We start from the raw sequence: 12953 nt of genomic DNA, 5'->3' as shown, positions 1-12953 counted from the left end.
AATAAACAAGTCTAATGGACGAATCAGGAACAGATCACTTCTCTTAAAGTACCTTTAAAGTTTCACCCGAGCATCAAATCCACATGAGATGCAACATCAAGCCATTACTTCACTTTTTTCTCTATTTTTTGGGTGACAGATGTGGTAAAGGGTGGCCTGATAGGCCATTGTACTCAGCGAGGTTCCTGTTTTTGATCTCCCCGTGCTGGGATGAAAGGGTGTTTTTGTGTAAAAAGAAATGACTCCAGGTTGTCCTAATTACTCGCATATGGGACCACACCGACCTCGCCACACAAGCGTGCACCGGAATAGCTGACTGTGAACACAAACGGAGGGAAATGTGCGACGTCTGAAGCTGCAAAAAGCAGCAAACAAAGTCGGAGGACGCCCTGTGGAAATCATCAACAGCAAGATGGAGCTGATGCATCTGTGAACTTTGATTTGGTACCTTCTGAAAGAGAATAACTCCTCTGTTAAAGTTTCTAACTTGTTTTTATTGCCGTCAATACTTAAAAACACCAAACGCAGGATTTTCTATTAAGCAATGACAAAACTCAATCAATTTAGCAACATTCTGAGATGTATAAAGTCAGACGGGATATAATTATTTTTGATGTCAATATTTACGTCTGCATCACAAGCCAGGAAAACGCCCAATTGTCAAGTGAAAAAAAAAAAGAAATGGTCCCCTGTTACCTAATAGGCAGCCTAACAAAAGGAGGCAAGTCCTCCGACGGGTCTGCTCCTTTCATCAGTTCAGGAGCCATATCTTTAGAGCCACACCTTCCCCTCCTCCCACTCTTCCTCGAATCTTCCCTCCGGTCCCGCAAACCAGAAGGTATGGCACTATAAAACCATGCCCTACTGTGCTGCTAAGCAGTTTTTCCCCTTGCACTACTTTTACTTTTGCTGCTTTAAGTCATAAAACTCAGATGTGGCCCGAGTCAAAGAGGCAGAGCGGGTGTGAATATTTCTGACTTGTCCAAACAGGCACATTTTGTGGAGCTTCAGCCATGACGTTTGCCAGTTTCAGACCAAGTTATGTAACTACAGAGTGTTGAAATGTAAACACAAGCAAGCTGAAGTTCTTGCTATTATTTCTTTTGCCTTGACAGTTCACAGCTGGGTCACATGAAGGTGGGTTTGATGCTAAGGTTGGACTTTTGATCAGCTAAAGGATTTTATCAATAACCAAACAGTTTGTTAGTTCATGTTTTCAGGCATGCATGAAGTAAGAAAAGTGTATATAATTTAAAAATGCTGAAAATATATATGTTTAACCCAGATCTAGGTGATCTCCCTATTATTTGACAATTTAGTTTAAGTTCTTTTGATTTGACTCACTAATCCTACCAAGACAGGAACTAGTTACAGTTACCAATGTATTCAGCACTTATAAAAAGTTACAGTATCTGAATTGCTAAAATTTTTCACCACACATTTCAGACATTTTGTTTAGGCAGAATAACCCACCCCTCTACTGGTTCCTGCACATTGCTGGTCAGCTGGTAGAAAAAGGGCTACCTCACTTCTACCATGATTACAAGAAAGACTAATGTAGTCATTTGACAAATAAAACAGACAGAAGTCATTTAAATATGGAAACTAAAAGATCATCACTTTTTTAAATATAGCCAATGTTGCTGATCAGTGCTAGTCAGCTGAAATCCAGCTTCAAAACTTGTTCTTTGCTGACAAGTCTCACTAATCTGGTCACCAGTCACTCTTATTAACCATGATGCGTTTAGAAACTACAGCGTGGAAGCAACAAACAACATGACTGATAAGTAGCAGAATGCAGGCTAGCCAATTGTGCAACTAACTAACTAACCAGCCAATACCAGCTTTTGTTACACTGTAGGGCTGATGGGCAAAAAATAAATCATACTGAAAAAATACAGCTAAACGTAGCATGTTTTCTTTATACGTTTGCTTAAATCTGCCTGAAAATTGAAAACAACAATAAATGAACACCAGAGATATTATGACTGTAATTACAAAGTACTTAACATAAAAAAACAGCTATTAGATCATTCTGTAAATTTCAAACTGTGGGACTTTTACTCAAGAATCTCACACAGGCCCACACCTTGTTTGGCATAAAAACCCTTTAAATTATGCTAATACAGCTACTGGTCACATCAACATTCAAAAGTCAGCATGATTAGAGAAGGCCAGCGAAAACAATTGTCTTAACAAGCTGTTTTCTTGCTACGCATGATGGAAAACGCTCAGATTATTATGTATCAGAGGACGATCTTTTCCAGCAATGTGTTTTGTATTTTCTTATCTGCTGCAGTGAGAAAGTGTCCAAACAGCTGATGTGCTACTGCCACACCAATGAAGCGTCCACATATAATTAAACTTTTGCATGTGGATGTCTACGTGGTTCATTCACTTCAGTTCTGCTAGTCAGACAACACTGCGCATGCGCAAGGAATCCAAACTTCTTCTTTTTTCTTTTTTTTTTTTTTCATTACAGACCAACGCCTTGCATTGTGGAACAATCACGCCCGCGAGTGAATCAATGACATGATCTAATGAGACGCTTTACACCCGAGGAGGTACATGCGAAGCCTGCCAAAACCAGTTCACCAGCCTGACACACTGCAGCAACAAAACCAAAAGTATACGCGCAGCGGTGGGGTTAAAAGTGAGAGAAAAGAAGTAGAGCAGGAGGAGGAGATAGTCTCACTTTTTCTCGGAGCTCCCGTTCACCGTCCAGTTCTCTCTGTAGGACCTGAGCCCGGTCCTCTGCGTCGTCGGCCTGCTGCTGCAAGCTCTGAATCTTCCTCTTCACAGCTTCCAAAGAGTTCAAACCTGCCATTGTTCCCTGTTTTTGTTACTTAAGACTAAACGTAGAGGAAAACGAGAAATGGGTTGTGCAAAAAAAAAGAAAGAAAGAAAAAAAGGCGTGTACTACAGCTTCCAAGTTACTTAGTCAACCCAGTTGAATAATTTAGAATATTAGTAAAATAATAATAACTTTGGTCGCTTGTTTACAGACAGGCAAGAAAGAAAAAAAAAAACACTAGATGTCCGTCCCTGACTGGTAAAAAGAAAAAAAATGAGTCGTTCAAGTCCGGTAGGGGAAAAGAAAGTTAAATAAGTGAAAGGTGTGAGTGTCCAGGTGATCTCCAAAGATGGCTCCTGGTGTGTGGGAATGAAAGGCTCATGTGCAGACCAGATAGTCGTCCTCAAGAATGTGCTCAGCAGGTTTTTGGTCCCGGGTTTGAGGAGGATCACAGACGGTGTGCGGAGAGGAGAGCAGAGAGCGCCGGAGTGAGCAGCAGGGAGAGAGATGATTGGTGAGGTCAGAGAGGGGCGGGACGTTTTTATGAGTGTGTGTGTTTAAGAAGGTCTGATGTGAGGGCTATGAACCCAGAAGTAAAAAAAAGAAAAAGCAGGACTAATTAATTAATCTGTCAGTAGTAGGTTCATCGTTTTGTCACACTCAAAGCTCCACAATCTGATTTTCTCTTCAGTGGATGTGGAAACAACCATCAACATTAGAGTAAAGCTAAATATCCAGGTGCATCACAGTAAATCACAATGTCATCTGAAAGGCAATTCATCTCTATATTTCAGTTTAAAAAAAGAGTAAATTTTGGTTATTATATTGATTCATTACACACAGAGTTGTTAATTTCAAGTGTTTTCTGTTAATTTTGATGATTATGTACGCTTCCATAATCAGCTCCTCTGAAAAAATTAATTTCATTTAAGACCAGTGAAAAAATCCTGCTCAAAGGCATGGCCCTGTACTGTATAGGATATGCACATACAGTAACAGCACCCTTGATGGTGGCTCTTTTTGCATTAATTACTGCATTTACCTATGCAGGTAATTACCTCTTAGCCCAGGATAATGACTTCTGACATTGCTCCTGGTTCAGGAGGAGTCATTTAATATGAGGATATGTGACATTTGCAGCCCATTTCTGAGATACGCTAGGAGGCTCATGAAAACACTGCCTCTACCTTGTGAATACCTCCAAACTCTTGAATGGGCTACGGTTATCATAGTTGCTTTTCCACCTTCCCTCTTCTTCAGTCAGAGGCTTCTTCAACGTCCTTGCAATACAGACCGCTACAGAAGATCTTTCTTGCCCACAGCCATCACCATCTGCAGAAACTCCTTAATTAAATGAGCTACAGCTACATTTAATTTCCTTTTGGGGTCAATAAAGTATTTTTAAATTGAATTTAATTGAATTACCATCCATGCAGAAGGTGTTAATGATTGTCATCTACATTCCTCACTACTGTGTAGCCCATAGCATGGACACATACACATCCCCAATGTGAAAGAAAAAAAATCCACAATGCTCATCGTTGGACTTGTTGAGTTTAGGATGATGGACAACCACATCTCAGTCCATATACAGCTGTGCCATACTGTTTATCCACTCTCACATAGAGGATTCAGCAATGCAATGCAAAGTTGTTTAAAGTCTGGGATGTTGTTTCATTTCTTTTCCTGACCTGGTGTGCTCACTGATATTTTCTGGCAAATCTTTGATGCCTTCATATATATATTTATAATAAATAGTCTGTCTGGATGCTCTAACTGAACTCGGAAGACGTTGGATATTTGAGATGCTTGCTTGAAACAGTTTAGCTCATATTAGTAAGGTAACATTAATCTATAACTGTATTTACAACTTCAAATATTCAGTGTAAATGGTTGTGCGTTTGAGGAACCATGCAGAGTGTTTGTCATGAAGGAGAGAGCAAACATCCACGAGTCCCCCACCTGCCAGCACAAAACGATGGGCCTTGAGTGGGTGTAAATCTGATTTATCCCCCTCCTCCTCACCCCTTCATGTGTCCCTCATAGACCTGCCTCTGTGTTTACCCTCATCGTCTCCTATTCACATGACCGGCCTGGGAACAAACAGTGCTGCATGAACTGGACAGGGAGGCAGCAGAGCCCGGCTTAGAGTCAAACATGTTTGCAGAAAGAAGAAAATCCCCTCAAATCAGACTCGTGTGTCGATCGAGACTCAGCTCTCTTATTTGCCCCTTGCACCGGAAAAGCTGGAAGCCCTGATATTTATTAGACACAGGAGTGTGGGACTTTCTGTTTGACTTAGCTGCATTCTTCACATACCTCTACCCCTCTCCACCCCCCGCCTTCTCTCCCTCTCTCTCTGCTTTCTCCGCTCAGACTGTAACTGTTGCTGCTGTGAGTTATAAGTCCACACACAATGACTGAATGGTGCCATCTTTATCTCCACAGGCTGCACAAAGGTTGGGATCTTGAAGTACGGACTCCATCTGGTAGCCTGAGCTAACAATAAACAGCGATGACCTACATATTGGCACCTCTGCTCTGGTTCCCTTTTAGAAAACACAAAGTTTTTTTCTTCTTTTTTTTCTTTTCTTTTTTTGCTAAAGGCTGCTTTAGAGTCCAGGTTTTCTGCACAGTTCTCTGAATTCACATGTGTAATGACTTGACTGCTGCCCCTAATGAGTGACATGCCGAGGAGAATTTGTGCAAGTGGAGCAGAATGTCTTTACTTCTTGTTATTTTCTTGTCACTGGCTTCGCTGGGAATGTCATACATTCAAAGGGAACATGTGTCTTTCTGCTTAAGAGTTTTAACTCCAGACAGTTCAGGTTAGAAGCTTGAATCCAACAGATTTTTATTATTTATTTCTTCTTTCAGGGAGGTGAAATTGTTACATAGCATGCAAAAGCAATGTTTGAATTTATTGCTGATTCTTTCTAATCCAGACATAATAAAGATTATTTATCAAATCTGCACATGCCTCCGACTTTTATTTGGATAAATGTCCTTTGGGAAGTCTCATGTTTTTAGCCGTTGAAAAGCTTGTGGAGCAGTTCTGGCAAAAATGTTTGACCGCTCTTCAAGACAGAATTGGTAGAGTTAATTTACTTAAATTTCATTAGTTTCGTATGGGCCTGGCTTTTAAGGGCAGGTAATGTCAGAGCTTTTAGGAAGGAAAGAAAAGAATCAAAACGTTTCCATTCTAAAGTCAGATCCAGTTCATGTTCCTGTTGGAAAACCCAGTCGTGTGCAAGTTTCAGCCATTTGACCCAAGCCGACCAGAAATGGAGCCTCTGCACTGAAACCACTAAAGCTGAAATATAATTTACTGTTATGAACATGGACAAGCCCAATGTCTTCTGGAGAAAAACGGAGTACCATGACATCAGATATGTCCAGAGGGCTGAATCTCTCAAGCCAAAGAAGACTAGAAATGAAGATGGTACCATTATGCTGTGGTTCTTGCGCCGCAAGTGACGCATTTTCATGAAAAAACAAATGTGAACAGAATCTTAAATCAACACAAGGTTGAATTGAGACATTTGGAAAGCCTCCAAGTCAAATAAAATAAAACTTTGTGGATTCTGCTTAAAGACATGAACCAATTTCAAATGAACTCCACAAATTCTACCAAAAGTTGTCAAATATTCAGCCAGATTATCCCAGAAGCCTGATCATGGCTGCACAGGTATGGATGAGCTGCAACATCCGAAGATATTTAGAATCACATTAGGGGTGTGTGTTAAAACTTGGACCTGTAGACAATACACCACAAAATAAAATTCATGTAAATAACACAGTTTTTTCTCCTGTCGTATATTTTTCCGTCTTAGAAAAAGCATCACAAAATTGATGCGATATTTATGCTCATGTGGAGTGTTCGCACCCGATCCGTGTTTATGTTCAGTCTGCGGCTTTGTAAACGGTCCTTCAGGAGTCCAGTTTATCATTTTTCTCTGTGAGGCTTCTCGGAGTCGTCCTCAGATTGTGTTCAGTTGCTGCGTTGAGGACAATCCTGCATGGCCCCAGACTCCAGCTGTGTCTCCGTACGGCAAAGCCCTCCCTTGTCTTTGTGTGCACACAGAACAAAGCTGCATTTCCCTGGGATTTCCTTCACATGAGGCTCTAACAATGGCACATCTTGGAGGACGTTAGAGGAGTTTTGTCCTTGACTAAACTCTATCTGCTCAGCTTGCTTTGTTTCTTTTTTATTTAATTTTTTTATTTAACCCTTGTATGTAGAAATGGGGTCCAACCAACCCCACACACGTAAAACTTGTATCATTTGCCATAGTCCTTTACGTTTGCCTCAGTCCTCGCACGCAACAGGGTTAAATCATTGGATTCTAATTTGTTTTTGTTAATACGCCATTTCACCAACAAACTGTCTCGTCTTTGGTGTGGATGTTAAAGATTCATTGGGACTATCATTGCCCTTGACTTAGCCTCTTTTCTTTGCTTTCCACACACACACACACACACACACACACACACACACACACACACACACACACACACACACACATAATTACGGACTCAGGCAACAAAACACACTCTTGTGCACAAGCATGCTCTCTCCCCAGTGCCAGAGGAACCAACACTGACAGAAATACAGTCTTGCGGTTTGTGGTGATGCTAACAATCTAAAATATGGCCTTTCCACCCAGATTGTACTGATTAAGTACAGAGCTGCATAGCTTAAGGTTTTTCCTTCTACACCAAGTTATGTCTTATAAAAAAGGATTTTTTTTAAATGCTAAAAGTTTTTGGACATACCCAGTCTGTTTAGGTCAGTAATGTTTTACTCTGAGAACTGCAAATACAAATTAATTTTAAAAAATTGAAGGAAAGAAATTGCAACATGAGGTTCGAAGACATAGCTAAAGAAAACAACTGTATTGTTCAGACAACAGCTCATCTACAAGCACAGTGTAGAGTCACAGACGTAACACCAACAACAGGAATCAGGAGTTGAGTTTAGTCAGAGACTTCTACACCAATCAGTGAGTAAAATAATCAAGCCCTTGGGAGCACAACATCTCTTAATTTTAATATATATTCTGTCATTTTAAAAATAACTAATTTTATTTCTGAATGGAGCATTTTATTGCTGGTTGTTTGGTGGAGTTAAATTTGATCCCAATATATTATGTGTGCAGTTTTATAGCTTAAATGTGATGTACAAACTGATGTACAGTTGCTCTGCTTAAAGTTTTTTCAGGTATTATTTTTGAAATTTCCCATCTAAATGTTTTCTGTAGCATCATATTCTCTGTTTCGTCTATGAAGGAAAGCATTGGATACATGAAAGAAGTCTCAATATTCTGGAAATAAAAATAAAAAAAACACCTTATGAGTGTCTCATTGAATGCCAAAAGTAAAATATATATATATATTTACTGGATAATAATGACGATTTGTGTTATATTTAGCTCTTTTTTGTTTGAAAGATCTGAGTGCATGTGTGTGCTTGTCTAAACGGACTGCAGTTCAGAGTGCTGCACGGGAATGTTACAGTTTCCAGAGAGCGCCAAGCCATGGATCAAAGTAAACCTACAGCTGTTGACGGACCAGCTGTGGAGTAATGGGCCTCTAGTTTCAACTGTCGCCATGGTAATACGTGTGTAAGTGTGTGGTCTGTTTGTCAACAGAACAAGTGGTTGATGATAGGAGGCAAAAGCCTCATGTCTGTTTTCAAACTTTGGCTGGAGACTTGGTTTAGCTTGTGATGCCAGGTGTGTGTGTGAGTGTGTGAGTATGTGTGTGAGAGGGGTGGCGGGGGGGTAAGAGTGTTTGGCTGTTTTACTCACATCTGCAGCTTTCTTCTCAGACAGTTCCAGTTTTTCCTGAGCATCTTTGAGGCCCTCAGAGAATTTGTCCAATTCATCCTCCGTCTGCTTCAGCTTCTTCTGGAGGTCCAGCAGCTCATCCTCCAGCTGCAACAGGACCAGAGGTTACTTCTGTTACCCTCTTCAGTGACACTTTATTTGACTGGGTGTGCGTAAGACTGACATGACACTGTCATATACATGACATAACATCTGTCATGAACATAAAGAAGTCTTTATGAATGTCTCTGACTGTTGTTATTGTGTTCTGTATTTTCTGTGTAGTTATTTTTGAGGTTTTCTGTGTTTAGCCCTGTCCCTGTCCTGTCTTCCCTGTCCTGTTGATTGCTTCCCAGGTGTGTCTCATTCTCTGATTACCCTCCCTATGTATTTAAGTCCACCTGTTGCCTTTGTCTCTTGTCTGGTCCTCGTCTACAGTCAGTCTTGTCGTTGTCAGTAATTGTCTTAGTCGTCACAGTTGAACTGTATAGTCCTGTGACGGCGTTAGCTCTTGTATGTCAGTCTTATTAGTTTCAGTTGCTACCGGTATCAAGCTGTTGCTTAGTTCTCTGCCGTGCCGCCTGAACTGGACTGTTTGTGCTACTGTCAATTAAACCAATCATCATCATCACCTCTCAATCTGGGGTCCTGCCTGCGTTCACTCTCACCACCTCCACCTCAACACATGACAGTTATGAAGTGTCAATTGGAAAATAATGACACTTTTAATGCAAAGTTTCTCTAAAAGTAGCATTGAAAGTCCATTAAAAGTGCTAACTTTGCAATAAAGTGTCATTATCTATAAAATTATGTAAAGTTGGCACTTCTAATGGACTTTCAATGCAACTTTACATTAAAAGTGTCATTATTTTCCAAATGTCCTTTCCTGACACAGACATTCATAAAGATGCCTTTGTGTTCATGACAGATGTCATGTCAGTCTTATGCACACCCAGTCAAATAAAGCGTTACCCTCTTCCAGCACTCTCACCTGTTTCCATCCTCAGTTTCCATGCTACCTTGAAATAGTTGTATATGCTTACTGGAGCTCCTGGTGAACATTTTTAAAACACCTGAAGATAAACAAGTCTTGCAGCATCATGACCTTACACTGAATAGTATAGATAAGTACGACCTTGTACTTAAGCACATTTATTCACAGGGAAATTAATAATAATAATAATAATAATAATAATAATAATAATAATAATAATAATAATAATAAGCTGCATGTTTGTTTGCCTCCCCAAGACTGTTAAATATCAACATTACAAATATATATTTTTTAAATTCAGCATATTTTTTAAGTTGCTCTTACTATATAGGAGTTTCCAACTAGTAATCAAGGACTTCCTGCTTCCTTTAAGTATTACATATTTTTTATAACACTTTTTAGCCATTAAGCTGAATGAAGATCTATATTTGTCTTGCCACCACACAGTCAGCAAGAAAGCCTTACTTGCCAACCTCCTACCATCACAAACATATAAAGTCTGTGTTAGTGTGAAGCAATGTATTAATATGTAGAAAAACAACTGATGCCTAGTGTTAAGTATGGTAGGGGATCTGTGATTCTGCGGGCCTATTTCTTTTCCAGAGTCCATGTAAATCTCGTTAGAGTGCAATGCATCATAAACTGTTTAACTACCAGGAGATTTTAAACAAATGTCTATTAGAAAACCTGGAATAGGTCAGGATTGGGTCTTTCAACAAGGTGATGATCTAAAACATGTAGCCATATTAACATAGAAATGGCTCCCCAAGCATTTATTTTGACAGAAAAAAAAAAAAAACTTTTAGGGCCACAACACATCAGAAAATATAATGACATCAGTTAAGATTAATCTACTTTTTCTGACTTTTTCCTGTCTTTATAATTTCAAAAGTCCCACCATTCTGTCTTAGGTTTAGTGTTGCAGCCACTGTTAATCTTTCAAGATAAAGTGCAGCTCTAATTATTTATTTTCACCTTCTTTTTTTGTCCACCGAATAAATATACTTAAAGTGATGACTGAATTTTTCTACTTTTATTTTCATATGTTTGATGGAGTGTTACTTCATGTTGCTGCAGTAAAAGATACATTTATTTATCACTTCCTAAAATGTTTTACCTGTCGTGTTAATGCATCGAACTGGTGCTGCGTCTTTAACACCTCTCCCAACTTAGCTTTAAAATAGAATTAAAATTATGCCTCATAAGTTTAAGCGAAATGTCTCACATCTCATCGCCGATTGTAACCGAGTTAAGTCGTCCGGGACGTCGGTGAAGCCAAAGTTTTGAACATTACTGATAGCAAAGCGGTGGCTGATTTGAGAGTCTAATTGTGTTTATGATGTAAAGCAACATTTAAATGGCCGCGGTAGCTATCAGTCTCTCGTGACAAGAGCATCAGTGTGCAGCTGATACCTCCGTTTCTCTGTTGGCATAGAGACAGAGAGTCAGGTGTTCATCCTAATCGGTGTCACCCTGACAGCCTGTGAAGTACGTCTGATAATCCAGCTGTATTCCACTCGGACGTTCTCTCCTGATGCCAAAAATACAGCCTTTATCGGCGAGAGCAGACATCTGGAGCTACTGTGTCTTTCTGAGAATGTGTGTACCTTTGCAAACACTTTGTGATATCTATTCAATTAAAAACACACACTGGAGCTGGGAGAGGTGGGATGTTTGACTCGGCTCCTGGGTGATCTCTACTGATAACACTTCTTCTCTCAGCGGCTCGAATCAGAGGTATAAGACAAACATTTTTCAAAATGTAGCTGGAAATGATTGTTTGTTTCTTGTTGCTGACCTAGAAAGCGATTTGTGACCATACAAAGACACACCATTCAGTGTTTATGTGCAAGATTTGTTGATGCAAAGTTCAGTTTTTGATTTTGGTAATCTCTCCCTTCTCTATTCATTTATTTATTCACATTTAATCATGAGGTTGTTCAATGAAGAAAATGACCTGAACTATTCAAAAGCATTGCCTCGGAAGAACAGAAGGAAACCACTTTGTAAAAAAAATAGTAATGATGGCTATAAAAATATCTAATGGCATCAAGATAAGAGCGATAAGGAAATACTTCACAGTCTATAAAAGTTTTTAGACTGATTCAGTGGGGGAATGATTGGTATTGAAGCTAATCTGAGCTCAGGATTTCAATAAAAAATATTATTTCAGACTGCAGCTCTAAAACTGCAGATACTTTACTTTTGAAACAAAATTTCTGATTAATTAAAAAAATCAAAAGACTAGGCCACATACTGTTATTAGCCTACTCCCAATGCTGCATTTTCCCCACCTGTTTGCATTTGTCCTCGGCTGCCTTCTTATCCGTTTCCGCCTGCTCTGCCCGGTCGATGGCGTTCTCCTTGTCCAGTTTCAGCATCTGCATCTTCTTCTTGATGGCCTCCATGGTGTCGACTGAGTTCCTTTTTTCTGAGATGTGGGGGAAAGCACCTTTAAAAAATGTTTTTAATGCCTCCTGTTGCCTTTTTGATGAGGGGAATATGTTAGTCTTCCAGCGGAGCGCTGCTGAGGAACAATAAAAAGGAAAGAGACAGAAAGGGAGAGGACAGAAGGAAGGAGACAGAGAGAGATGTGGAAAGAGATGGAGAGCCCAGCCCTATATGGGTAGTTATTTGGGCTGCAGCAGAACCTGCCTCCTGTCTCCAATCACCCTCTCCTCCTCCTCCTTCTTCATCTCCTCCCATGGTTCAGTACTCCCTCCCTCTATCCAACCTTCCTCTCCATCCTTTCTCCCCTCTTTTCATTCCTCTCCTCATCCCTCCAATCACCACTCTGCTTTCACTCCATCCTCACTCCCTGACTATCAGCCTCTCAGCAACTCTCTCCCTCCTATCAAGCTGAACGCTCTCTGTGAGGAACAGCCAGGCTGCTCCACTCCACTCCACTTACCCTTCACCCTCCCTGATCTCCTTATTTGGGCTGCTGGGTTTTCACACACCAACAGGTCTGGCTTCCACATATAACCTCCTGCAAGTTTTCCACCAGGACAACATATCTGACACTTACGTGACAAGCATGTGCTTGATCAAATAACATGTAAACATAAAGTGAAAGATGAGTTGCGATCGTATTCTTAACTTTGGATGTCACTGTGTGTGTGTGTGGCCTTGAAGCTGCATCAAGTACACGAAACTGTCTGGTGTGGAGAGCATTTGAAAGGACATTCAGACTGGTGCAAAACTAACTCTGAACATCACCCAAGAAAATATCATCCTTACAATAAAACATGGTGGTGGCAAATACATAATACTGCCCCTTTAAGGAAAGCATGATGGTGCCACCACCATGCTTTCCTTAAAGGGGCAGTATTATGTA

The 12953-nt window shown here is 40.2% G+C and overlaps 1 protein-coding gene across 4 annotated transcripts in view; it reads right to left on the bottom strand.

Moving 5' to 3' along the window:
- tpm4a (tropomyosin 4a) overlaps positions 1 to 12237 on the bottom strand; it is a 28102-nt gene extending 15865 nt beyond the window's left edge. The window contains exons 1-2 of one of the 4 annotated variants that reach the window (XM_007579095.2): positions 11911 to 12237; positions 8605 to 8730 (exon numbers count right to left, since the gene is read on the bottom strand). In XM_007579095.2, coding sequence (XP_007579157.1) covers positions 8605 to 8730; positions 11911 to 12024 — 240 coding nt within the window. In that variant the 5' untranslated portion in view covers positions 12025 to 12237. Of the gene's footprint in view, positions 1 to 2695; positions 3292 to 8604; positions 8731 to 11910 lie in introns of those variants that run through there. The other 3 variants (XM_007579093.2, XM_007579097.1, XM_007579096.2) reach the window with 3 other exon arrangements.
- Positions 12238 to 12953: the final 716 nt, after the last annotated feature.

This window comes from Poecilia formosa, unplaced genomic scaffold (assembly GCF_000485575.1).
Source record: "Poecilia formosa unplaced genomic scaffold, Poecilia_formosa-5.1.2 Scaffold507, whole genome shotgun sequence".
In the NCBI taxonomy this organism is placed as follows: domain Eukaryota; kingdom Metazoa; phylum Chordata; class Actinopteri; order Cyprinodontiformes; family Poeciliidae; genus Poecilia; species Poecilia formosa.
This window is presented reverse-complemented; position numbering and strand designations above follow the sequence as displayed.